At 36.8% G+C, this 27,335-nt stretch overlaps 1 protein-coding gene and 1 long non-coding RNA gene across 3 annotated transcripts; one reads left to right on the forward strand and one right to left on the reverse strand.

The window, feature by feature from the left end:
* Positions 1–112: 112 nt before the first annotated feature.
* Positions 113–4,530, forward strand: LOC137723585 (uncharacterized). Of its 2 annotated transcripts, XR_015961392.1 has the most exons (4): positions 113–481; positions 581–708; positions 1,105–1,217; positions 1,306–4,530. It is a non-coding gene; the product is annotated as an uncharacterized LOC137723585 (long non-coding RNA). The 2 variants fall into 2 exon arrangements; XR_015961391.1 differs by having other exon boundaries at positions 581–1,217.
* Positions 4,531–15,282, reverse strand: LOC137723212 (disease resistance protein Roq1). Its single transcript, XM_088692250.1, has 4 exons — positions 14,304–15,282; positions 6,918–8,022; positions 6,139–6,417; positions 4,531–6,052 (listed from the first exon to the last, which is right to left on the reverse strand). The coding sequence occupies exons 1-4, from the start codon at positions 14,876–14,878 to the stop codon at positions 4,760–4,762; spliced, it is 3,252 nt and encodes a 1,083-aa protein (XP_088548376.1). The 5' UTR covers positions 14,879–15,282; the 3' UTR covers positions 4,531–4,759.
* Between the last annotated feature and the right edge of the window lie 12,053 nt (positions 15,283–27,335).

The following is a 27,335-nucleotide window of genomic DNA, read 5'->3' on the forward strand; positions in this document are numbered from 1 at the left end:
CCATATCAGCATTTAACAGAAAAAGTAACAGAAAAAATGACATTGGCACAAATTCGTAAGATAAGATATGACATTATCAATTTTAAAAAATAAGGTATGAAAATATCGTGACACCAAGATAGTTTTTCGTACTTTACCCAATTTTCATTTTCTTTGAACACCACCATGGCACCATCCATTGGTGTATCCAGAATTATCCAGGGGTCCTGATGTAAGGGATCCAAGGATTTTTAAATGCGTCGCAAATGGTGTCGCTGATAATAATATAGCGCCTAAATGTTGTTTTAAGTTTTCAATTAGGCGCTTTATTTTTCAGACGAAAAAGAACGGGCGCGCCTTTCATTCCTCTCTCCCTCCACCTTCTCATCTTTCATATTCGACCGAAAAATGAGAGCCCTAATCCATCCAATCAGAGATTTTGGGAGAATCATCGGAAATTATGGACCACAATCGGAGATCCTGAAGCGCAATCGAAAATTTCGTAAGGCACTAGAATCATCTTCTCTCTTTTCTTATTCCATAACAACATAAGTGATTTCTAGGATTTTCTTTTTGAATTGATTTTTCTGCACTCCGCTAGCGATTAAAGCTTAAAGTTTTACGCTAGCAGCAGATAGATGTTGGTGGAGAATGGCAGCAGCGGTGCCAACAATATTGGTGGCGATAAGGAAGAGGAGCAGGAGCTCTCGTTTTTAACCGTGCCCAGTTGTTAGTTTTGCTATTTCTGCCATATTTTTTGGTTAATTTTGGCAAACTTTGTCTAAATTTGAATTGTGTAATTCCTGAAAAGTTTAATATACTCGGATAAACTTGTGAAAATTAGCAACTTTGAAAGCCCCTTTGATCGAGTCGTTGATATGAGTATTTGAAATGTATCAGTTGCACCTGCACATAATTTTAGTAATTAGTTCATGGGAATGGAATTGCCTAATAGGTTAAGACATGGGTTTCTCATGGATTGCCTATTTGATGCTGTTTGAAAACTGAATTGTCGAACTCTAAGTTCTTGATCATGTGATCCTTTATGTTCGGTTGATGAAACGAGCTCGCAAGAATTTGAGGCCGGTTACCGGCCAAAGCCTGATTTGCTAAAAGCTATTGCAGTATTTGCAGCAGCTGGAACTGGGTAGTGGCAATTAACCAATCCTGGGTTGCTGCCAATTAGATAACATTTTATTTCCAGCATGGTTGTTGAAAAGTGCCTTTCCCATGATTTCGTAAGTACTTCTTCAGCATATAATTGTACACATTTAAAAAGGATGCTTTGTTACAACGCTAAGTTGATGAGACAAACTCATGATACAGGAGTTGCCTTGGCACTGCTGTTTGGAATAGGATGCGTGGGCATCATTTTTGAAGAATCGCTGGCCATGAACAAAAGTGGAGTAGGTTTGTTAATGGTTGTCTACATTTGTTTGTGGTGCAGGGTGGATGAGCTTAAAATCTTGACCGAGGAATATTTAGTCGATATGGCTATCAAGGAAGCATTTAAGGTGCACTTGTACTCTCCCACTTGTGCATAGTTCTATCTTTGTGATTTGAAGAAGCTTTGATAACTCATACATTGTGTTTATGGGTATCAAAATGATTCTTAAACATTGGATATGAAACTAAATTAACGTGTATAAAAGTTATGGAATACCCGAGCATTGTTGGGTTTGTTGGGTCACCAGCAACTCTAAATATATGTTATGGAATGCAACTTCACATGGTAGTTTATACAATTAGTTTTTAGAGTAAGACCAATGATAAATTGAAGAAAGATATACAAACATTACTTAAATATTACACGTCTCGCTTTTTATGACGCAAATGTACTAATTAAGTTTACACAATCTAATCAACCAATTCTTTTTGTAATTCATAAAATAGCTAACTCATTCAATAGTTCTTGTGACATAGTTGATCGAAGAAAAGATTTGATCAACGTTAATTTTGAAAAACTTCTTTTTGCAAAGGCAATGGTAACTGGTATGGTTAACAAAATTCTATAAGCAAATAATCAATGGCTCAAAGTCGGTAAACTTCTTATTTGAATGGACAAAGTTTGTAATATTAGTTTATATATAAGGTAATGCTAGGGAAACCAAAATATTAAACCAATTTGCAAACCAAATATGTGGTTGTTGATGATTGGATTATCACTTAAGTGTTGATTAACGTGTGTATTTTATATTGGTGATACATCATTTGATTTTCAAATTTGGTTTAAAATTTTGGACAACTAATTTGGATTATCACTTTAAGTGTTGATTAACTTCACTTGCTTGCGCATGCCTTTTCTTCTTCCTCCCATCTATGTTGGCGTTTTTTCATAAGGGCTACTCAAAGGCTTGTTGGCATGTGCAAGCAAGGAAACTACTCAAAGGTTTTTTCATATGGACTGCTCTCTTTACTTTGTAACGGCAATCTAAAACTTTCAAACAGTTGGTTGGTGACTTGAAGGCATCTTATGTTTCTCAGATTGAACTCAGCATGCTATCTGACATCTGTAGGAGGAACTGGAATAAGCCTAGCCTAAAATCTGTCATACGGTCACATTATTGGTAGGAATAAACACCCCCAGTTGTGTCCTAGGAACAAGCGCTCAATGATGCTAATTTCCTCATACGCATGTCAGATTGCATGCTGGTTTTGGTTTTAGAAGCATAAGACATTTAACATATTGAAAGTTTAGGGTTTAGAGCTACCAAATCCCTGTTGTACGTCGTCGTTTTCTAAGGCATCGAAACCTTTGTCCTTCGAATTCGTGGTTTTCTGATTCTTCCAGGCGCTACTCACGTGTACGGCAGCCTGAGCGAGTGGAGGTCTCGATTGATTCCATGGTCTAATGTTCCGCCAATCGCAATCCGACGGTGGCGATTGCGTCGGCGTAGAACCAATCGACAAAAGTGGATCTCTTCAATGCGTATTTTCGACGAGCCAGTTTGGAACGCAATGGCCAGATTAGTGGCAATGAAGCAGTCGCTGTCTTGCGCAGTTACTCTCTCTCCACATGTATATGCTTGTGTGTATATATATTATATATATTTATATGTATAAGTGGATGTATATTGTAGTGTGTATGATTATATTTGTGTAATTATAGTGGTTGATCGGGATTTATGCTGGTGGAAATGTGTTCCAAATCAGATTGATTTTGAATTTTTAGTCTAATTGTAGTTGAAGTGGTTAATGTGAGCTTGGGATGTTGTAATTCGCTGATCTAAGCTGAGATTTTTATTTTGTGTCGGGGCTGTTCTTATTTTACCCGAGGGGTTTGAATTAGCCCCTCCCGATCGTAGTATAATACGGAATTGATGTTCAAATGGTAGAAAATAAGAGGATGAAGGACTCAATACTACAGTTAGTGAATTTGAGATAGTTGTGTTATCAGGTCATTAATTTACTTTTTGGTGTATTCTTTCGACCTTAGGTGGTAAGCAGACTTTAGAAATGTGTTATAAACTTATATGACCCAAGAATTGTTTATTACATTACAATTGTGTAGTAGTGAAAACCTGCAGCTGGGCACGTGCAGACCCGGGGCAGACTAGTATCCTTGGTCAGGCAGAGTTTTACAATGCCCTTAGAATTGTCACTGTGGCACAAGTAAGAGAGAAACTTACGCCAGAAATGGTGAAGGCAGCATGATATGGCCCGGCTGAAGCTAGAATACCTGCACCCAAGATAAATCTTGCAGCAACACCCGACTCATCGTTTGGAGATGATGTGTTTTCTGCAACCCCATCTTAACCAAAGCAGAATTTTCCTCCTGGCAACGTACTTATCTCATCAGCCATTGTGCCAGTATTTGTTGGGACCCAGTCTTCAGCTTGCCCAAGTACCCAGGTTGGTAGCCAGCCTCAGCAGGCCCAGTCATTTGCAAAAGCAAACCAGCAGGTCTCAGACCAGTGCTACTAGAGTTTCATCCAGTGCTGGGAACTGTGCTTCTAGTCAGTCTCATATATCATGGCTTAGTTTGACGCAAACTGATGTTCAGAAGTACACCGATATTTTTGTGAAAGTTGACGCATACAGATGGGAAGATCACTGGTGCACAAACCCGCGACCTATTTCTGAAATAGGGACGACCAAGAGGTAGTCCTATTTTCTTTTTATTCATCTTTTGGCTTGTGTTTTACAGGCACAGGTGCCATATATGTGCTTATTGAAGCTCTTTTCTTCAGTTTGTTTCTCTTCATGTTAGCTGTTAACTGAACTGATCCATCTTTGCAAAACTTGTACTATCCCTATCCCGGAGTTAAGGTTGTTTATTTTTCCTCTTCTGGGTGGTGGATGATTGACAATGTTTTAGTTGTTGGAGTTTAGCTTGAATCCCTGAACATAACAGGCTAGATCAAGCATATTTTTCTGCGAGATGCTTTGCGGCTGGATGTTCGTCCTTTGCATAATGTGTTCGTATTTAGATGTAAAAACTTACGTATGCCATGGGTACTTTGTAGATATAAAATTTTATTTGTAATTGGGAGTAATTTTTTGCTGGCCAATTGACATACAAACATCCATAAATACAATTAAATTGAGTCATGTGTGAATGTGCAATCTTGATTGATAGAATGAGTACCCATCCCTCATGCCACATTATCTTGAAAGAGAACATGTTATTGCATATGACTTTTGGAAGCTATAAGTTGCCCTACCCTTTAACTTTATGATCTTGCTTACATCTGTCAGTGGTTTTAAAAAGGGATTTTTGACAGCTGTTCAACCAATGTTCTACTTACCGAAATTTTTTCCTTCGCTGGAAGAGCATCAACTAAATTGGAGCATGGGGAGAAACGCTGGAGCAGTAACCGCTGATTTCATGGTAATGGAATACAAATGGATCCATTGGCTCCAACATCTCTTGGAAGTTTTCAAGTTCTTGGAAGTTTTCAAGTTTGGGGCACCCAGAGAGATTGAGTTCCTTGAGATATTTCAACTTACAAATGCTCTTTGGAATACTTGAAAGCCTTCTGCAATCATGTAGATCAAGTATTTTGAGAGCATGGAGAAACTCGATTGATGAGTGTAGCTCTTGAACCGCTGTTCCACTTAAATGTAAAGACTCCAAATGTTCCATTGGCTCCAAGATCTCTGGAAAGTTTTCAAGTTCAAAGCAGCAGGAGAGATCGAGTTTCTCGAGATATTTCAACTTACAAATGCTTTTTGGAATACTTGAAAGCCTTTCGCAACCATTTAGATCAAGTATTTTGAGAGCATGGAGAAACTCGATTGATGAGTGTAGCTCTTGAACCGTTGTTCCACTTAAATTTAAAGACTTCAAATGTTCCATTGGCTCCAAGATCTCTGGGAAGTTTTCAATTTTGAGGCAACTAGAGAGATCGAGTCTCTCGAGATATTTCAACTTACAAATGCTCTTTGGAATACTTGAAAGCCTTTCGCAACCATATAGATCAAGTATTTTGAGAGCATGGAGAAACTCGATTGATGAGTGTAGCTCTTGAACCGCTGTTCCACTTAAATGTAAAGACTCCAAATGTTCCATTGGCTCCAAGATCTCTGGAAAGTTTTCAAGTTCAAAGCAGCAGGAGAGATCGAGTTTCTCGAGATATTTCAACTTACAAATGCTTTTTGGAATACTTGAAAGCCTTTCGCAACATTTTAGATCAAGTATTTTGAGAGCATGGAGAAACTCGATTAATGAGTGTAGCTCTTGAACCCTTGTTCTACTTAAATTTAAAGACTCCAAATGTTCCATTGACTCCAAGATCTCTGGAAAGTTTTCAAGTTTAAAGCAGCAGGAGAGATCGAGCTCCTTGAGATATTTCAACTTACAAATGTTGGTTGGAAGTTTCTCAAGGTCTCTGCAACGACTTATATTCAAGTAAGAAATTTTTTCGTGAGACCAAACTGATTGGGGCAACTCCTTTATACCAGTGCCACATAAATCCAAGTATTTAATATTTCCTGGCATCTCTGGAATTTCAACCAAACTTCTACAGCTAGAAAGATTTATGTGCACCATTTTTTGACTCCCAGAGAGATTTGGAACTTCAGTTAGATTTTCAGAGCAAAACAGATTGAGCACTTGTAAGTTGACAAGTCTCTGTAACAAGAGTAGAGAGAAATATCAAGAATTAACATAATTTCTACACTAAATTTTATACAAGTTAGAATAGGCATATAATATACCTGGTCTTCTTGCCAAAGCTTCTTAACTTGGCTAAATGGCATATGAAGCTCAACTAGATTTTCAGGCGAAAATTTTGACGGCAAAAATTCCAGTGGATATCCTAACCAGTGAAGGTAACGAAGAGAATCGGGAAGGTCTACAGAAACGAATTCGAAGTGAAGTACTTGAGAATTAAGCACAAATAGCATTCTTAGGTTTGACATCAGTTTGAAGTTCCATGGTCGTCGCTCTTCACCCTTACGCCATTTAAGGAGTATGGCTTCAACAATTGGACTTTCCTGACAATAAGAACAAAGTTTAAATGTATATATTTTCAACATGTTAAAATGTAATGCTTATTTGGAAAAAGAATTCAACAAAGTTATAGAATAATCTAGAGTATTTGCGATGGTAATGATGTACAAGTTTCTAGTAAAATATCCAAGATAATTTTAATAAAATAACAAAGACTACATAGACTTCCTATCACAATAAAAAAATAGTAGAGTTATTCTTATCACTTAGTTGTACCATCATTTGTACTATCTTTCTAATAGAAGTAGGACCCGTCATTGCATGGGGGTCTCATCTTTATTAGAGAGATGATACAAATAATGGTATAAATAAATATTAAGAATAGCATTTTTGCAATAAAATTCAATCAAATTAATATTTTAAGAATTTGACTTCTTTTTATAAATGAGTTTTATTTTGTTGTGTTATCTTCTCAGGTTTGCTATTTATTTTTTCTTTAAAAAAAAGAAAAGAAAAGAAAGCATTGAATGCATTTGGCTCTTACCATGTTACCATTCAGTACACGATAGATTTCCTCTTTCGTGAACAACCTACTGCGTTTACCAGGATCTTCAATACATTGTCTCTGAACAATTGTCCTTCCCATTTCTTGTAGCGAATCGTGCATCTCTATGAATTTCCTTTCCCATTTGTCTGAAATTGATATGAGAGACCTATCACGGAGATTTCTAATTCCCGATATCGCAAAGAATCCACGAACACGTAACATTCGTTCTACCTCCTTCACTTCCTTCCCTTTATGAAAACATGCTATATCCAGAAATATTTGCTTCTCATTTTCTTCCAATCTATTGTAACTTATTATCAACACTTTCTGGATATCTTGTCTAGGAAATCGTTTCAATTTGTTGAATTCATCTTCCCAGTCTTCTTTGCTCTGGCAATTGAAGAACAAGGACCCCAGAACTATAAGATCTAAGGGAACGCCACTGGCATAATCCACGATCTTTTTTGACAACTCCTCATAATCTGTTCTACGAGTAGTGTTATTCTTGAAAGCATGCAAACAGAAGAGCTGAAGAGCGTCATCTGATTTTAATACCTTAACTTCGCAGATATTCTCCTCTTCAACAATTTGTCTAAGTGTGTCCTTATCTCTACTTGTGATAATGATTCTACTTCCAGTGCCATACCGTTGAAGATCACCAGCTAAACATTGCATTTGCAGTGGACTACTCACATCATCAATAACAATGAGGACCTTTGTGCGGCTAAGCCTCCTTCGAACAATAGTTGATTCTATGGATAGATTTTCTTCCTTGAAAATGTCACTTAGAAGTTTCTTTTGCAGGCAATCTAGTCCATCTAGTTGTTCTGATTTCTCCCTGACATTTTTAAGAAAAGAAGAAGCTTCGAATTTAGAAGAGAGTTTGTGAAATACAGTTTCAGCAAGGGTGGTCTTGCCAATACCACCCATGCCCCAAATACCTATAGTGATGCAGGCGTCCTTTGAGTCAATGCCCAGCCGCGATTCAATTTGCTGAGTGCGGCTTTCAATTCCAACCAGGTCCTCTAAATCACATGATGATTCACAATTCAAGTTTGTCCAAATATGATTGACAACATTATTAATTAGATCTGCCTCCGTCCTGGCATATATACATGTATGATTATGTAGAAAAAAACAATAGTTAGCCCTAAAGGCTAGTCGCAAAAGTTGTCACGTAAATAAAGAAATATACTAAAAGTTTTAACACCGTATATTTGTGCAAGAAAAGAAATCTTGTGTATTCTCTCCTCAAAATAAAATTAAAGCAATATTAAAATAGAAATACATTTGTTTTTAGGTAAACAACAATACAACTAAGTAAGCTTGCATATTATAGCATTCAACCCACTATCTCTTTGAAGAAAATGAACTTGTCCCCCTAATGAAATCGTTAACCCTAAAGAGAAATCGGATACGTTTAAATGAACTACAACTAATTACATGCTTGGCCAAAGAACAGGGCCACCCCACCCCAAACCCACTAAAAAATGGGAATTTCGTAATTACCCTAGCCTAAAGTTGGGAGGGGTGGCCTTGTAGCTAAGCTATAGGGCAATTTCAATTGGGGAGTTTGATTTATTTACGGAATTTCTATCCTTTGAAAAAAAAAAATTCCTATACGCGGGGGTATGATTGGTGTGTTTGGGCCTAAAGTGGGCTTTGTTATGGGTGGCTAAGGAGGAAGGCCTGATTCGATGTCAAATGACCGTAATGCCCATCCAGATTTTAGATCCAACGGTCTGAGGTAAAAGATGTAGGCAATTATCATTTTAGAATAGGTAGAGGTGCGGGTTGCAGTCGGTGAGATTGAGGAAAGTGTTACAGAGAGAGAGAAGGAGAGATGGAGCCGTGAACATGGGCAAGTATGACCTGTTCATACGAGATTTGCGATTCGGTAAGTGGAAGGGTTACATAGAGAGAAAGAGAGGGAGTTGCTTTATTGAATGTTTGAATGGGTCATAGGTTGCAACACTATTCATTTGTATAAGATTGAATGTTTTGGATGTTCAATTAAACGACCCTAAATTTCACCAAACATGCTGCTTTATTGTATATGTGAAATTCAGTTCCTAGAATTTCATTATTAATTATGCATTTCATTATTTAATTTCGTATTTCGTATTTACATTATTTTTATTTTATTCTAATTCCGTCAATTTTAGAATTTGAATTTTGTAGTTACAAGGTATGACTTTTTGTAATTAATCTTTCAAAATTTGTAGACCTTTCGAGGTCACAATTAGTGTTTTCGAATCAAACTCAATTCCACGAGCGCGTGGGTGAAAGCCGTTCGCAAATTGGAGTGATAACGAAGATGCTATGGACATTTGAAATTCGATTAAGAAAATAAAATAAAAATGTTTAATATATATATAACTAGAAGCAACCATTAATTTAGGGGAAGGGCTAATTGGAGAGAGAGCGAGTGATAGTGAGGTGACCAATCAAAGAAGAGATGAGGGAACCTAGCATGACCCATTCCCCCTTTGTGACCCAGCTTCTGACTCGAACCCTCTGCAATTTTCGGCATGATTTCTGTCAATTTTTTTTGGCTTTTCTCGACCTTCCACCACAAGCTCGACGAGATTTTTGCCTTGGTTTCACGAAAAACTCCACTAACGGGTCCGTGAATATTCGATGGCGATTGGCCGTTTCTGAAGCTTGTTCCTTCGACCAACGCCACCAATAGATTGTCCTTGAACCTAGAAACAAGACCCAAGCATTGATTGGGGTTTCAGGGTTCGAAGAACACTCATCTTAGGATTCCAATGGTCTTGGGTGATTTCAGGCCACTTCTCGACCAAATTGGACCACGACCTAGGCGACGATAGTACGTGACGTCTTGATATTCATGCTAGGGTGCGCTAACATGCACTTCAGCACTGATTGCACATGTGACAGGCTTGAGTAGATTATGAGGAACCAGTGGGGTAGAAGTGCAAAGATCAGAGACTTGGAGCAATTAGGTTACTCCTTTATCCTTCCTTGTATTATTTCTTTTGTGATTTATATTTTGAGCGTCTATGGGCATGTCTTGGCCCTAGTGATGGTTGTGTATTTTGAGAGTACAGATTTGTATATATTTTGAGGGGGAGAGCCCACTATCATGTTTATTTTGAGGTATTAGTTCTAATATTTCATTTTGTATCTTGTAAGTAGTTAAGACGTCCCCTACGTACCTGTATTTACTTAACCTTAGAGTGAGGAAGCCTTGGGTAGGTTGGGTACTAGACCTGAATTAGGTCGTGTGGATTCGTTTCTCTAATTTCGTGTATATGCTTATGTTGAATTCTTCTATGCACTAGATATATTTTGACAACCCCACATGGTGTTGTTCGGCCGCTTGGAGATGATGTCCTCGACACTTCTGCTATTGATTAAAAGGCTAGCCACGATTATGATGGACCCGATGGTGCTTTTTAGGCCATTGATGATTTGACACAGTTGACGCAGGCTTACATACGTGCGACTTCTAGTAGGGAGAAGTCTCTATATGGAGAGTTTCGTACTTATAAACTGCTTTCATTCGATGGTAGTACTGATACGTGAATGACTGAGTCCTGGACCAATTGGATCGCCAAAGTTTTCACCGTTCTGCGATGCTCACCTGAGGAGTAGGTAGACCTTGCAGCGAATATGTTAACAGGTAGGCTTACGAGTGGCGGTATATCACTTGTTCTTTATTGATAGTCGAAGGACCCTTAACTTGGGAGTGATTTCAGACTGCATTCTTTGGGCAATATTTTTCAGTCATTTTGGGATGAGCTGGAGGCAGATTTCACCACTATTGAGCAGGGCACCACCACAGTTGCTGATCATGTGGCCCGTTTTATTTAACTTTACTGTTTCTCTCAACACCTCTATGAGGAAAAGAAAACGAAGAAACTTATTTTGGCATTCAAGCCTAGTATAAGGAATCTGTTATCTGTTTAGGGATTGCCTTTATTCGCTTAGGCGATTGATCGTGCATGCACAACAGAGCTTAATGATGAATGGAGGCACGAACGAGTGGAAAACAAAGGAAGAGGGCCTGGTCAGAGAGCCAGTCATCTGATGCGTTTTCGGGTATATCCAAAAAATGCCAAAGATTCTCGTTTGGTGGTTCTCATGGATTGTCACATAGAGAAAAACAGGGTACTTTTCATGGAGATTTCCAAGCTAAGTTAGAGAAGGCTCTCAACATTCTGTTGAGGTGAGTCCTTAGAGTCGTTTTCGAGGAGGTACTCATAGCGCATACATGAGCGGACCCCAAACTTTTTTTGAAAGACATTCAAAAATTTATTTTAGAAGATCTCGATACCAGCCATAGAAGACACTTCCATGGATTTGTACTCACTGAGGACGCTGACACTATGACGCATGTAGAGATGGTTCTAAGACTTGTACCAGTGCGGCGAGATTGGTCACTATTTTAAGATTGACCACATACTACTGCTAACAGAGCTGGTAGACCTGCTACTACTGCTGGGGGCTCAGTAGCATATTCGGCATAGAGTAGGCCTTCTAAAGAACATTCTGACTTGGTTCAGTAGAGGATTGTGCAGCAAATGACCAGATAATAAAGCGACAGACAGCTTGGAAGAAGTTCTAAGCGAGTTAGGGCCTAGAGCAATGGAGTTGGGACATCTCAAATGGGTTCTCAGCGAGTTGGCAAGGTTTGTGCACTATCCACTTTGGAGGCCAAGGCTGAGCTTAACATAGTCACAAGTACTATTCATCTTGATTCGCTCCCTACTAGGCCATTGTTTGATCTTGGAGCTGGGAATTCTTTTACATCAAGTACTTTTGTTAAGTCTTTGGGTAAACCTATTGAGACGATGGATGTGACATACTCCATTTCCTCTCATTTTTCGAGGCCTCATATTGTTGACCAAGTAGTTTGATCTTGTGAGGCTTAGGTGGATCAGGGTGAGATGCTAGCATATTTGATGATTATTCTAATGCGAGATCATGATGTCATTATAGGCATGGATTACCTATCGATATATCGCGCGAATTTCGATTGTTTTTAGAAAGTGATAACCTTTCAACCACTTGACAGGCCTCCGTTTTAGTTTGCTAAAGTTCATAAACATGTTCCACCACCAGTAATGGTATCAGTTGCCAAGGCTAGACGACTCATGAGACACGGATGTCAGGGTTATTTGGCTCATGTCATACCCATTGAGCAAGGAAATAGTGAAATTAATGTCATTCCAGTAGCTAGAGAATTCCCTAACGTATTTCTTGCAGAGTTACATGGCTTGCCTCCAGTAAGGGAGATTGAGTTCACTATTCACCTTATGCCAGAGACAACACCTATTTCTAAGGCTCCATATCGTATGGCGCCTTTGAAACTTGGAAAGCTCAAAGCGCAGTTACAGAAGTTAATGGATAAAGGTTTAATTCGACCTAATGTTTCACCTTAGGGTGCTGCCATTCTCTTTGTGAAGAAAAAAGACAGATCATGTGTTTGCGCATCAATTATCGTGAGCTTAATATGGATATAAAGTGAGTGCAAAATAAGTACCCGCAATCGAGGATTGATGACTTGTTTGACCAACTTCAAGGTGCTCAATATTTTAGTAAGCTCGATTTGCGGATTGGTTATCATCAATTGAGGATCCAAGATGATGACATAGAAAAGATAGCTTTTTTGACTCACTATGGTGCGTTAACGCAAAGTCTAGGCACTGATTATACATGTGACAAGCCTGAGGAGATTTACAAGGAGCCGATGGGGGTAGCAATGCAAAGATCAAAGATTTAGAGTGATTAGGTTGCCCCTTTATCTTTCTTTGTATTATTTCTTTTGGAACTTATATTTTGACCGCCTATGGTCATGTCTTGGCCCTAATGAGGGTTGTGTATTTTGAATGTACAGATTTGTATATATTTTGTGGGGGAGAGTTCACTATCGTGTTTATTTTGTGGTATTAGTTCCAGTATTTCATTTGGTATCTTGTACATATGTTAAGATGTTCGCTACGTCTTTGTGTCACGTGTCGATCCTGGACGTATGTCGGGATCGAGGCGTGACAATTATATGTTCATATTCTTTAGGAAGTACATACTGCAGAGTTGTAATTAGTTTCAGGTCAGGGATTGTGATGGGTGGATCGAAATTGGAATTATTATATGCTATTTGGTTGCTTGCTTCAAATATGATAAAGAGCAGTGACAAAAAATGAAAACCCAGTCATTGGTTTATGTTTTCCTCCTTCTCGTTTACCAGTTGAGTTGGAAGGGTAATTGTTACTCATTTTCTACATTTTCAAGATCTTATAAATCTTTTTCAACATTTATGCATATTTTTCTCCCAGTTTACAATTCAGCAAAATGCAAGTTATATTACCATTTACAATAGGATGAAAATAATCACATTAGTTAACCTTTATTCATACTTGGATGCGGATAATTGTGATAGAAAAGTCTATTGTGGTTAGCTTAATAGAAAATGTGATATGAACAATTTGAAAAGTCCACTTTCTTTTCATATGTACGCTTTAACATATGTCAGTTTTAATTATTCATGAGCAAAAGAAATTTTATTTTTCTCCTTCCGGTAGACTTAAATTCGTACATCAACATATATTTTGTTTTTAACTTATATTAAATAGGAAATTGTTATTAGAATTTCAAAAATCTCATTTTACATTCCAAACTTTCTATATTTGGAAAGAAAAATACAATTTTGAAGAATGTAGAATGAGACTTTTAGAGTGTCAATAACACTTCCCTATTAAATATTAAATGCACTTGAGTATTCAATTGTTTTTAGCAATTAAGAGTCTCTCTTCAATAATTACACTTTTATTCCGTCATCTTCACTAAAATGTCTTAGATTTACATTAACTTCTATTTTTTAATTTGTAAAATAGAAGCATACATATGAGGGCAAAACAAACTCTGAGTGTTGCCCAAGGAAGTTTGAAAAAGCTGATTAGCATTTGTGTAAAAATAATAGTAAATATGATTGTACATATATGTGCCGATAGAGTTGTTGTAATAAGTTTGAAAAGCTAATTGAACTGCATTCTACATCTGTTTCTTATGCAAAGATATTATATTTTGTGATTGCACCGTCTATTAAAATGTTCTATTTTATTCCATTCTTTACATGTTACTTTGATGTGATGTTGTTTTCTAAATTACAAGAAAAATTCCACTCTTCTTTATGATTTGATTTAATTACATGACAAATTTTTCGACCTGTAGCAACGGACGGGCATGAAGTCTTGTTAAAACCAAAATCTCCCCCCAATTGCATTGCAGCAAAGCTACAGTGCCCCACCCCTCCCCAAGTTTAAAATAGAGTAATGCTTTACCAAATCTAATCAAATTCTCACAAGTTTAAATAAAATTTATAATTTTATACAAGTTAAATAATGAGTTACTTACCCGTGATTGTTTGAATAATCAAACCCAGACAGATCGGCTGCAGCCTTCAAAGCATCCCTCCACTTGTGCACCTTATCAATACTGTCCTTGAAACGTTTTTCAAGTTGAGCAAATGCATCCGCATAACTCCCGCGTTGTTTTCGTACATCAGATGGATTGATGTCATAGAATACGGGTATAACCTTCTGGCCAAATGTTTCCTTGCATTTGAGTATATGCACAAGCTCATCCAAACACCATGTGGAAGAAGCATAGTTTTGGGAGAAAATGATCACCGAATGCGTGGATTTCTCGATTGCCTTTAGAAGGGCATGTCCGATTTCTTCTCCTTTCTGAAGTCTGTAATCTATGTAGGTTTCAATTTTCTTCAGAAGTAAGGCAGCATGAAGATGGCTGGTAATACCACGGCGGGTGTCCTCACCTCTGAAACTGATAAACACATCATACTTTTCCCGACGAGGGGAGATATTAGCTACAATACCATCATCATCATCATCTCCAGCAGCAGCAGATGACGGAGAAGAAAATGTTAACCATCTGCAGCAAATCTGCAAGATCGTCATGATACACTCCATCTGTTTTTGTGTTTCTCTCAAGGTACTAACAATAGACTTGTAAATTGTGAGTAAAAAAGAAGAGAAAGAGGCAAAGAAAGAGAACGGAATATTTGAGATGAATGAGATTTATTAAGTTATTAAAAATTTTATGGTGCTCAGGCTTTCCTAGAAAATCATCGAAGAGAGGAAAAAGAAGAAACTGAAGCACCTTTACCTTCCGCGTAGAAAGCTTCAACGCGTTCACACATGATGAAGAAAGACAAATTAAGGGAACATCATCATTATTTCCGCGTAGAAAGCTTCAACGCGTTCACACATGAAGAAAGACAAATTAAGGGAACATCATCATCATTTCCGCGTAGAAAGCTTCAACGCGTTCACACATGATGAAGAAAGACAAATTAAGGGAACATCATCATCAACAACCCCGTCCCCCCCCCCTTCCTCTTAATAATAATAAATTCTTTAAAAAAAAAAAAGAATTCTTCACAATTTTGTGGACCGAAGCAATGTAAATTATTGGGTTTTTTAATACAACTGCACTATAGTGAGGAAATTTGAGCAAATCGCTCAATCAGTTGGTTACAATAAATTGGTATCAAATTCATTATATTTGAAGGTCGGTCATAAAATTACGCACTTAATCACCTACAAGTAAAGAAGAATATTACGCCATTTAGTACTACGATTTAGTGGTATTACTCTTCACTTGGAAGTGAGAGATCTTAGATTCAATTATTGCCAAAAGAGAATTTGAATCATATTATTGCTAGTCCATTGTGAGGTTTAGTCCACCCCGACCCTCTTAGTGTAGATAATATCGTTTGCTAAAAATAAAAAACTACTATTTTTTTATAGTGATTAAATGAGGGATAAAATAATTGTTAAGGCAAAACAACATTTTGACAAATTAATTGATGTGGACTAAGCACTAAGGAGTATATAATAATATTAATCAAACCACATTATTGCTTAGGCATGGGTACGGTGTGGTTTCAGTCTCAAATAGGAACTTGAACTAGAAAATATCAAAGGTTTGGTTTGGTATGGTTCCGCTTAAATTTATTACCAAAACCGTACGATTTGGTTTACACTGTTTTGTTTATGCCGGTTTACAGTTCCGAATATTTGAATATCAAATCAAAATGGTATTCAAAGTTGACTTGTTTTCTTTTTGTGGTTTTTGCATGCTTGCATTTAAATACAACTTTTAAAATGGTTATACAAAAGTTACAAACAAACATATCATTTTCAAATACTAAATCAAAATGCAAATGTCCTTGACACCAAGCCAAAAAAAAAGAAAAAGGAACATATAAATTCATAATACAAATACATCCAATGTGTAGTAAGAATGTTTAGTACGAATACAATAACTTAAGCCTAAAAGGAACTTATCAAGCGATTTAAAAAAATGCCCAGGAAAAAGGGAAATAAAAAAACAGGATGCAAATCACCTTAAGATCATTCTATCCAAGAAAAATATGAATTTGAAATCTGAATTTCAAATTTGGAGACCTAGGATAGAAAATGACCCCTTTTTTATTTATTTATTTATTTTTATTTTTTCTATTATCAATTATGTGCCTTATCTTAATAGGTGAACATGCAAGTGAAAAACCTAATTGCGAAATGCTCCCATGCAGCCGCACTAGTTGAAACCAGTTTGGTTTTCACTTTTCACCACTCATTTAATGATATCTGTATGCAACTATTAAATTTAATTAATTATTTATATTCATGGTTCAGTTCGGTTCTAAGCAGTTCTATCAACATGAAAACTAGAATCAAAATCGGTATGAAAGGTTCAGTTCCGTTATTGAACCTACGTTGACTTTTTTTTGTTTCGCGGTTCAAAACAGTTCTATCAACATGAAAACTAGAATTAGGGTTTATTTTCTCGCGGTTCAATTTGGTTTCGCGGTTCTACGGTTTTTATGCCTATTGTGAGATTTAACCCATTTTCTCATCCTTTAGTATAAATAATATAGTTTCTTCAAGATAGTCATGATACAATCCATCTATTTGGGTTTCTCTTAAGGAACTAACAATAGATAACTTGCGAATAAAAAAGAAGAGAAAGATGCGAACGCTTGATAATGTATCAAAAGAAAGAGAACGGGATATTTGAGATGAATGAGATTGATTTAAGTTATTAAAAAATTTATGGTGCTCAGACTTTCTTAGAAAATCATAAAAGAGAAGAAAGAAAAATGCCCCGACTCAAGCACCTTTACCTTCCGCGGACAAAAATTCAACGGGTTCACACATGAAGAAAGACAAATTAAGGGAACAACATCATCAGTTCATACCTTTTAGTAAAGCTAGCTGACTACTCACAAGTCACGATTAATGGTAGTGGCAAACACACAGTAAGCCAATAGGCTCCGCTTCCGGGCCTTACGCGTTTTATGTGCCAACTTTGTTGCTCGATTTCATCTTCAGCAGAGCATCTAATGTAATCTGATCTCAACAAGAACTACTGTAGCATTTGGATGACGTACTTGCTGGTGCGTTAGATGAGGATCCGCTTCGGATTCTCTGTGTGGAAATCTAGATGATCAATCAATCGTGTCCATTTATCATACATTGTATTCTAGTTTTCTTTAGGTATTATTTGTGTTCAATTTTAAATAAAAAATTCAAAATAATTTCTAACTACACAATGTACGATGAACAGATAAAATTGATTAATCATCTGGATCCCTACAAAAATTGATTCAGATAAGATCCTAATCCGTGCATTATTAGTTTAGGATGCCACGATGGATTGATGAAACATTGATGGACATCATATTATTCAATTTGTATTGAGAAATTATATAGCAGCTTCATGCTCCAACTTGTAACAATCACCAACACCACTGACAAGGTGGCCAGGATGCAACAAACGATCACCAAAACTTGCAACAAACCACAAAATTATTTTCGATACATCATACACACGACTTTCTTGTTTTCTCAGAAGTGATACATACGACTTTAATATCTCTACAAATTCAATACTCGCCAAAATGTGCCAATAGCCAGCAACAGATTTCATAGATCATGTGTTGATTTTTTTTTTCCAGAGATAGTATCTACATAGTGATGCATACTATATAGGATCTCGATAATAAGCATTGAATTTTGTGTACCATTCACGCACTGTTTGAAGAAGGGTGTTGATTTATACTCATGCGTCCCGGGTTCGAATTTCTTCTCTTTTAAATTATTGTAATAATTTCAAACATACGATCTAATGATATTCATCTTGACTTGTAAGTGACAGGTCCTAGATTCGATTCTCGCCAAAGGCAAATTGAACCATATTATTGGTAACTCATTGTGAGGTTTGACCCATTCCCCTCCTTCTTTTTACGATAGATAATATTGTTTGTTAAAAAAAAGAAAAAAATATAATTACACTAACACCCCTTCAGGTTTATTATGTTTCACAAAACTCCCTCACGTTTGAAACATAACACTAATACCCCTTAACGTTTTAGTTCACTTTCACATAACTCCTTCTGGTCAAATTTTCTCTCATTATAATTAAAAAATAAATAAAAACAAAATTAATGAAATATAGTTATCTTTCTTCTTCTACCATGGACTTGGATCTTCTCTAGAATTTGGCATAAAAAAATTAAAGGTTTCCAACGACAACTTGCATTTCGTGAGGAAGATTCTTGGGAATTCGATGGTTTTCATATTTTTTTATGGTGGAGAGTGAGGCCAAGCTTGTGGAGACGCTGATTGATCGAAAAACCAAGACGAAGGAGTAGCTTCATGGGAGGATGGCTAGGGAGGAGGCGAAACATGTTAAGAATTTTTATTATATTGTGGTGAATGCAGAGGGGAGGCCCTAACCCCAATATTGATTTTTAAAAAAAGTTGTTTTTATTTTTAAAGTAATTAAAAATCAGGGCAAATTTGTCTTTAAGAAAATGTTTTAAGGTGATGTCAGCCCTAAAGAGGTTATGTGAAAGCCAGTTAGAACCTCAAGGGATGTTAGTGTTATGATTCAAACGTGAAGGGATTTTGTAAAAACAAGATAAACCTGAAAGGGTGTGAGTTTAATTAATTGACAGATGAAATGATTGTTAAGGCCGAACAACATTTTGACAAATTAATTGATGTACTAAGCACTAAGGATTATAAAATAATATTAATCATTTGTTTCATGACAAAAATAATAGTATCCAACTATTTATTGATGTAATCATGAATTTATGTTTTAGGTGACTTGTGGGGCATCTATCTATAGACTAGACGACGACTAGAGGCGAAGAAAATGCGGTGGATTTGGTCTCTGGCTGGCTGTGGTCCGAAGTGGGGAGAAATTGCGTAAAGCAAAAAATAGGGCCCAAGCGTGTTGCATAAAGTGACAGTGTTTAAATGCACCTTTAGCCCCATTGCTTACCTTGTGTTTTGGGCTTTTTGTTCTACTTGTAGGGACTTGTGTTTGTGGCCCGGATTTGTTGGCTATTCTTTGGTGTGGTGGTTTTTGCTGCACGTTGAATTGTTTTGCACCAGAATACCTTCATTGAATACAACGCGGAATTAAATATTTTTTTTTTTTTTTGGGTGGCTACCCTTGTGGTCACTGGGGAGGTGAAGGAGGCGACAACGGTCAGCCTTTGTGGTTGAAGATTAGGATTTTTTTTTTCTTGCCTTTTTGTTGAATGGGCTTCAGTTATCCCCACCTTACTGGACTAGTTTAATGTAATTGTATTCGGCTTTTCTCATCAATGAAATTTCTTGTTTTTCGACAAAAGAATAAAAAAAAAGCTCGGCATATAAAAGAAATCATTCTTTATTCTTGATTTGGACAGATATTTCTTTTATTTTGAGACAATTTGTATCGAACTTGTTATTTACGAGAGTAAAAATTAAGATTTTATTTACTAGTAAAAAAAGCATCGCTACATCGTAATATTAAATGACGGAGATATGTTAAATTGTGATTGACTAGTAAATAGCAATGAACAATGACTATTTTCAAAGGAAGGAGACAAATAAACTTCTCTTTCAGAAATAGTTGGTTTTTTCTTTGAAAAAGGAAAGGAAATAGTTGGTTGTTGGGCACTCATTTTCATTTTCATTTTCTTTGAACACCACCAAAGTTGTTGGATCCAGTACTATCTGGGGGTCCTAATTTAAGGGATCTCGAGTGTTGAGATATGCGATACAAGTATTTTATAGAATACTTGTGGATACAAAAGAGTCTCGTACCATACGTTTAAAAGATTCTTAGAGGACCTTCAATGGAATTTTTCGAACCTCTGGTGACACGCTTGACCCTGATATCCTCCAAACACCAGGGTAGGTACGTGCTAGCCGACACCTGAAGGTGACAAATCCATACTAACATGCATGAGAAGTATCGAACCTAATTAAAACTTATAAATTTAAATACAATGATTATGCACTTAAGGAATGTGTTCAGAGCATACAACTAATCCAAGACACTAAAAATAAATAATCTAAAATTGAATGAACAAATGAATAGGCCCTACACCGAGAAGACTCGAAGATGCCGATGCAGGAGTGTTTTGACACCGAGATTATACGCCTCGATTCTAAGTCCTGAAGGGGGCGCAAAACAAAACATGAGTGGACCAAGTTGATATATAAGTAGTACTAACATAGTTATTCAACAACGTACTAACCCCAAGGTGTATGAAACTCATGTAGCATAATAAGTAATAGGTTTTCTGAAAACCCTAACATGCCATAAAACCTTCGTAAAACATATATCATATATAGTGTGCTTAGTAGTGGTATCAAAATCGCCCGAAGGCCTTCATTCGCATGTAGGCATATAGAACTCTTCATTCGCCCATAGGCCTTCATTCGACCCGTAGGCCCCTACATCACCCAACCGAAGCCACATATAGATATCATTTGACCCGTAGACCCCTACATCACCCAACCGAAGTCACATATAGATATCATTTACCCGTAGGCAGGACCATTGTATAAGCACATAAAAACATTAACATACTATTTCTAATAAATAAATAAATAATATATATATATATATATATATATCAATCTCAGATTGAAACTCAATAACTGAAACGTAGTATCGTAAAACCACGTTCATAAGTGAGTATATAGTCATCCATCATATATACCACAAAGAATGTAGAATCGATAAAGCATAATAATTCATAAAGAGTGGAACCAATTTACTAAAAAATGTAGCCATAAAATCATGCTTTTCATGTATGCATTTCTAATAGTGAAATCATGCATTTTAAAAGGGGTTCACTCACCTTACACCTTTGGCGCAGAGCCGTGCAAGCAAGGGTGGATGGAAATGCCACTAACAAACGCACATAAGCACATAAATGAACCAATTAATAAAACTATACTATAACCATTGAATTTGGGAAAATGGACATCGTAAACGGACTCGGGACGTCGAAATTAGTCTAGGAGGGGTCCCGGTCGAAACCCGAGAAGTCAACGGTCAACAGTTAATGGGTTGGGTCATCGGTTAACGGGTCGGGTCAATAGTCAACGGGTTAGATCCGGTCCTAGGTTTATGGCTCGGGTTTGGTTTTTGGGTTGGGCTTGGTTTCTGGACTTGGGTTTGGGCTTGGGTTCTGGGCTTAGGTAATTGGTTTATGGGTTTGGGCCTGGGCTTATGGGTCGAACCCTTGGGTCACGGGTCGGGTCGACCTAGTTTCAGGCCAAGGATTGGCCGGTTTCTAGGTAGGGCTTCAAACGCTCATAACTTCTTCGATACTCAACCAAATCAAGTGATTCAAAACCAAAGTTGCAGTACTCAACAAAATGAAGAGAATGCCTTGCACAACAGCTAACTCACCATGGTTTGGTCGGAAAACGCCTCAAAACTGATAGTGCTCGCCGGAAAACTGGGAAAACTTTAAACGTTCATAACTTCTTCAATACTCGACGAAATCAAGTGATTCAAAAAAAAAAAAAAATCATACTTCTCGACGAGACGAAGAGAATGGTACTTTTCTCAACAGCTAACTCCCCATGGTTTGGCCAAAAAATGGCTTACAAGCTTCGGGTTCCTCACTGGAAAACTGGGGAGTGTCTTCCTCAAGGGTTCTTCATCCATAAACCACAAACACTACTTAGAAACATCACAAACTCACTCCTACACACGATCTAAGCGTGTGTGGGTGAGTGTTGCTCATGGGTAGGGAGGGAGTGAAAGGAAATGAGAGAGAAGCGAGAGAGTTGAGATATTTTGAGAGAGAGTTAGAGAGTAAGAGAGAGAACCGGGTACATAGAGAGAAGAGAAGGAAAGTGGAATTGGGCCGGAGACAAAGTAAAAAAGTGTGGGCCCTTTGGCATACCAATTAAGACCAAAAAGCAACAAAACCAAATATCTAGCCCAACAAAATAAAGTTACCAAAATGCCCTTTCGTTCCATAAATTCCGGAACGAGTTGTTACATCTGGTGAGTCATGGTACCACCCTAGTCCCTATGTGCATCCACCATTACCACCAAGTATAGTTGTATTGTGTTCCTCTTTTTATCACCACGAAAAATAAGGCAACAAAATAACGTGCCCAAAAAAGACAATTGTAGTGGATAAGAAACACACAAACTATAAATTCCTTTGGAAAAAAAAAAAAAAAAAAAAAACTACCGAGTCCTTGGCACTAAAGTCGATTTTATCACCATGAAAAAATAAGTCAACAAAATAACGTGCCCAAAAGGACAATTGTAGTGGAACAAGAAACACACAAACTATAGAAAAAAAAAAAATGAAAGAAAAAAAAAAGCTATCAAGTTCATGGCACTATAGTCAATTTGTATTTCAGAGGATTTTAAATGATTTTAATACGCTTTACAATCCTATATGGATTTTGGCAGATTTGCAAGTAAGTTTATTATAGATTTCTATGACTTTGTAAGGATTTCTTTCATAGATTTCTTAGGATTTCTTTCGGTGCACAATCTAAAAGAATTTTTTCAGTGCATAATTTTCTAGTGACAACATAAAACGGATTTGTTTCGATGCACAATCTGGTATACCAATTGGCATCCTCAATGTTCCCATGCTTTTCGAAATAATCAGCAAAGGCCATTACAGTATTGTCCGATGGTCTCCAATGACAATCTTGCAACATACTAAACCCCTTTTTCATCGCTTCAATGGCCTTGTTATGTTATGGCTTGTCAACCTTCCTTCCATAAGGAACTCCCATGTGTTATAATCTGGTTGACAGTCTCTCTCCAATGTGTGCAGATGCAATGCCTCAGCTTTCTCAGTCAATTCCATTCTGCATATATGCACCAAGGACATTGGAGACTCGAATATCATACCCACTGTATGCTCATTGTTTATTTGCTTGAGCATGCCTTTTCTTCTTCTTTCCATCTATGTTGGCCTTTCTTCTTACGGACTACTCAAAGGCTTGTTGGCATGTCCAAGCAACAAAATAATCTTGATCACAATCAGGTCAAGCTTTTTTCCATGGGTTGGATTGCAGCAAGCTGCATTCCATGACCTACAAACCCGAGAAACGGATATCAAATTCAGATAATTTAGAAGTGATGAATATTCGCACGAGGATAGCGTAGTCCATATTCGCACGGTTTCAAACTTTAGACCTCTGCCATTGTAGAAGAGATAGTTCCTGAATAATGACAACTTGTACATCCAAGTAGCTAAAATTTGGTGGCTCGAATTATGATCAACATAAATACATCTTATCACGGAGTGTTTCTTGGTGCTCTTTTGTTATGTCTCTTAAGATTATGTGATGACAGTGACGTGGAAGAAATGAGATAGGTTCTAAAAGAGGATGTCCTTAGACTTGAAATTACAGAGAACTCTCTTTGCTTTGTAACGGCAATTTAAAACTTTCAAATCGTTGGTTGGAGACTTGAAGCATCTTATGTTTCTCAGATTGAACCCTGCATGCAATCTAACATCTGTAGGAGGAATTGGAAAAGCTTAGCCTCATGGATGTTTATTATGACCCCCAAGTATGTCATACGGGCACATTATTGGTAGGGATAAGCACCCAATTGTGTCCTCAATATTTGCTCATTGAGAGGAGTAATCACTCATGATGCTAGGTTCATTCCATTTCCTCATACACATGTCAGACTGCATGCAGGTTTCAGTTTAAAAAACATAAGACACTTCAAGTCTCCAGCCAACATATAGAAAGTTTTAGATTGTCGTTACAAAGCAAAATGAGTTTTCTTCAATTTCAAGTCCTAGGATACCCTCTATAAGAACCTTTCTCATTTCTTCCATGTGTCATCACAAGTCTTATGAGCTACAAGTCTTAAGAGAGTATATCTTGGTGCTATTTTTTTGTAGCTCTGAGGACTATGTGATGATACGTGGAAGAAATGAGATAGGTTCTTATAGAGGGTGTTCCAGGCTTGAAATTATAGAAAACTCTCTTTGCTTTGTAACGGCAATCTGAAACTTCATATATGTTGGTGGAGACTTGAAGACTTGAAGTGTCTTATGTTTCTTAGATTGAACCCTACATGCAATCTGACTTCTGTAGGAGGAACTAGAATTAACCTAGCGTCATGGTGCTTATTATTACTCCCAATTGTGTCATATGCGCACATTATTGGAAGGAATAAATACCCAATTGTGTCCTAAATATGTGCTCTTAGAACACAATTGAGAGGAGTCCCGCTAGTTTCATTATGTTTCCTCATACACATGTCAGACTGCATGTAAGGTTTAGTTTCATAAACATAAACACTTCAAGTATCCAATCAACAAATTGAAAGTTTAGATTGCCGTTACAAAGCAAAGGAGTTTTCTGTAATTTTAAGTCCTAAAATACCCTCTATAAGAACCTGTCTCATTTCTTTCATGCATGTCTCGTCACAAAGTCTTAAGAACCACAACAAAAGAGCACCAAGATACACTCTCTACGAGTCTACGACAAGATATATTTATGTTGAGAACCACCAATTTTTAGCTACTTGGATCGACAAGCTGTCATTGTAGAGGTACAATCTCTTTCGAAATGACAGAGATCCAGAGCTAAAAATTGTGCAAACATGGACTATGATATGCTGTTAAAAATATTCATCACTTTATATTTTCTAGATTTCATACCTCTAACTCGGGTCTGAAGCTCCTTGGAATGCAGCTTGACCTGACTCTGCCAAAGTTCAACTTCTCCGATGCTCCTCGAAGATTGTGGACTTGGTCCGATGATCAATCAAGCGAAACACTGAAAGGAATATTGAAGAGTGCTTCACGTCTCGGCTGGGGAATTAATCTTCCTTGGTTTTCCATTTCTGTGTGTTTGTAATCGATGACCATTTGATCTACGCAGCCGCAAAAACCCCTTGCCTCAGACAACTTGTTCTACCAACCTAGAACCCGATTGCAGTGATTGGATTTGAACAAGCCTCATGGCTCAAGGAGCTCAAGCCAATTTGGCAAGATGTCGAGAATGGCACAAAGGTCGAACATAAAAGCAAAGAACAAGAGTGATTACAAAGCAATATGAATTGCAATGCATAGTGATTTGAGGAAGACTGAATGTGCGTGGATTGGCAATAACATCGAATAGATTTATATAGAATTACCATCAAATACGTTTAAGGCACACGTGTTATATGCGGATTGGCAGTAACACGTCAATATCTCTTATAGTATTTGTCCATGTGGAGTATGCAGATTGGTAGTAACATGTCAATATCTCTTATAGTATTTGTCCATGTGGTGTATGTAGAGTGGCAATAACATGTGATATTCCTCAAAATATTTGTCCATGTGGCACATTTAGACAACGGTCATATTTAAATTGGGACCAGCGCACAATGTCAGTAATTTTTGTTTTAAGTGACGTTGTAGGATTTTATTACTTACTTAAAATTCAAATGAATTTGCATTTAAAATGTATCCTAAATTCATTTTGGCCGGGTTTATATCTTTTTATTTATATTATTTGTTGTTTTACACATAATCCACTTGGCATTACGTAATTGGCTTTGTGGGCCTCATATGGGTGCCCCATCATACACTCCTGGATTTCATTAACAAGGTAAGATGGAATGACAACATTGACGACCAAAGCAAGAGATGAAGAACGAAATTGATGAGTTTAGAACATAAAGGACCAAACTAATAAGTTGACATAATATAATGGACCATTTGGGATAAAAACACTAGCATTTGAAAATTCCAACTTTTTTGTTTGTCAAAACTAGAATGCCTTATGATTGGCTTTAAAAGTGGATACAGGGAGTGAGAGTGGTTGTTTATTGTTTCAGAATTTTAAATTATTTTTAAAAAAGAAGGATTAGTCACTTAGTATTACAGTTTAGTGGTATTCAACTTCATTTGTAATTGAGAAGTCTTATGTTTGATTCTTGCCAACGGTGAATTTGAACAACATTATTATGGCTAGCCCACTTCCCCACCCCTTTAGTATAGAGAATATTATTTGTTCAAAAAAAAAAAAAAAACACGAAGGATTAGTCCATATGGCATCATTATGATTGGCTTTATAGGCCCCTATGGGTCCCACACATCACACTGATGAAATGGAGTAACAGATAAATGACGAAATTGATGAGTTTGAAATATGAGGGACCAAATTGATGCATTGACAAAACATAAAGTATCATTTGTGATAAAACTCAAAAATAAAAAAATATATAATAAAAGAATGAGGTTGCTAATGATATTCTAATCTTTGCTATGTCTTAATCTGATCTGATTCGATACTAAATGGGACATGGATTAACAAGTTAGATCTAATGATTTGAATCCATTAATTTGATTATACATGGATCTGGATATGAATTAAGTTTGATCCGATCCGACTTTGGTATGTTGATAGTTTTATTTTGTAGTTTTAAGTTCAAATCTCATTGAAGACATTTTGAAATCATGTTTTCTTTCAAAATGGTTTAGGATTGATCTACTGGTCACCAGTCACTGGATAGTTGACCAATCGATCACCGAAAAAGTCGAAGGTTGCCATAAAAGTCACCTGAAAGTTGATTGGCCGGCCACTAGTTACCAAAAAATTTAGTGAGATTGAGTAGCAATTATTCCATTATTTTGAAGTACAGTGATATTTATAAGATGATTGGATTGATTTTTCAATTGGTACCTAAACTAAAAATATCCTTTTTTTTTTGAAGTTTTTCTTAGAAATGGTAATGACACTACAAAGCTCCTAAAAATACTATAAAATGTGTGGAGTCAGTTGGAGTAAAATTGTGAATGAACAAATTTTAGTTGTCAAACTGCAACATAGTTCAACAAACTTATATCTGAAGAGTTACATTTTAAATAAAACACTTGAAGAGCTTATTTAGATGTGTTTTTAAAATGTCTGAAAATATTTTTTGAAACAATTCTTAGTAAAATGCTAGTAAATCTTAAAAAAAAAACTTAAATATTTCTTGGAAGAAGCATCAGAAATTTCTCTAAAACCGATTTCAGTCAATTTTAAAGACACACAGTGTTTTGCTTCCAAATACAGGTAAAAGCGCTTT

Source organism: Pyrus communis, chromosome 4 (genome assembly GCF_041283825.1).
Source record: "Pyrus communis isolate YQ-2024b chromosome 4, ASM4128382v1, whole genome shotgun sequence".
Lineage (NCBI taxonomy): Eukaryota > Viridiplantae > Streptophyta > Magnoliopsida > Rosales > Rosaceae > Pyrus > Pyrus communis.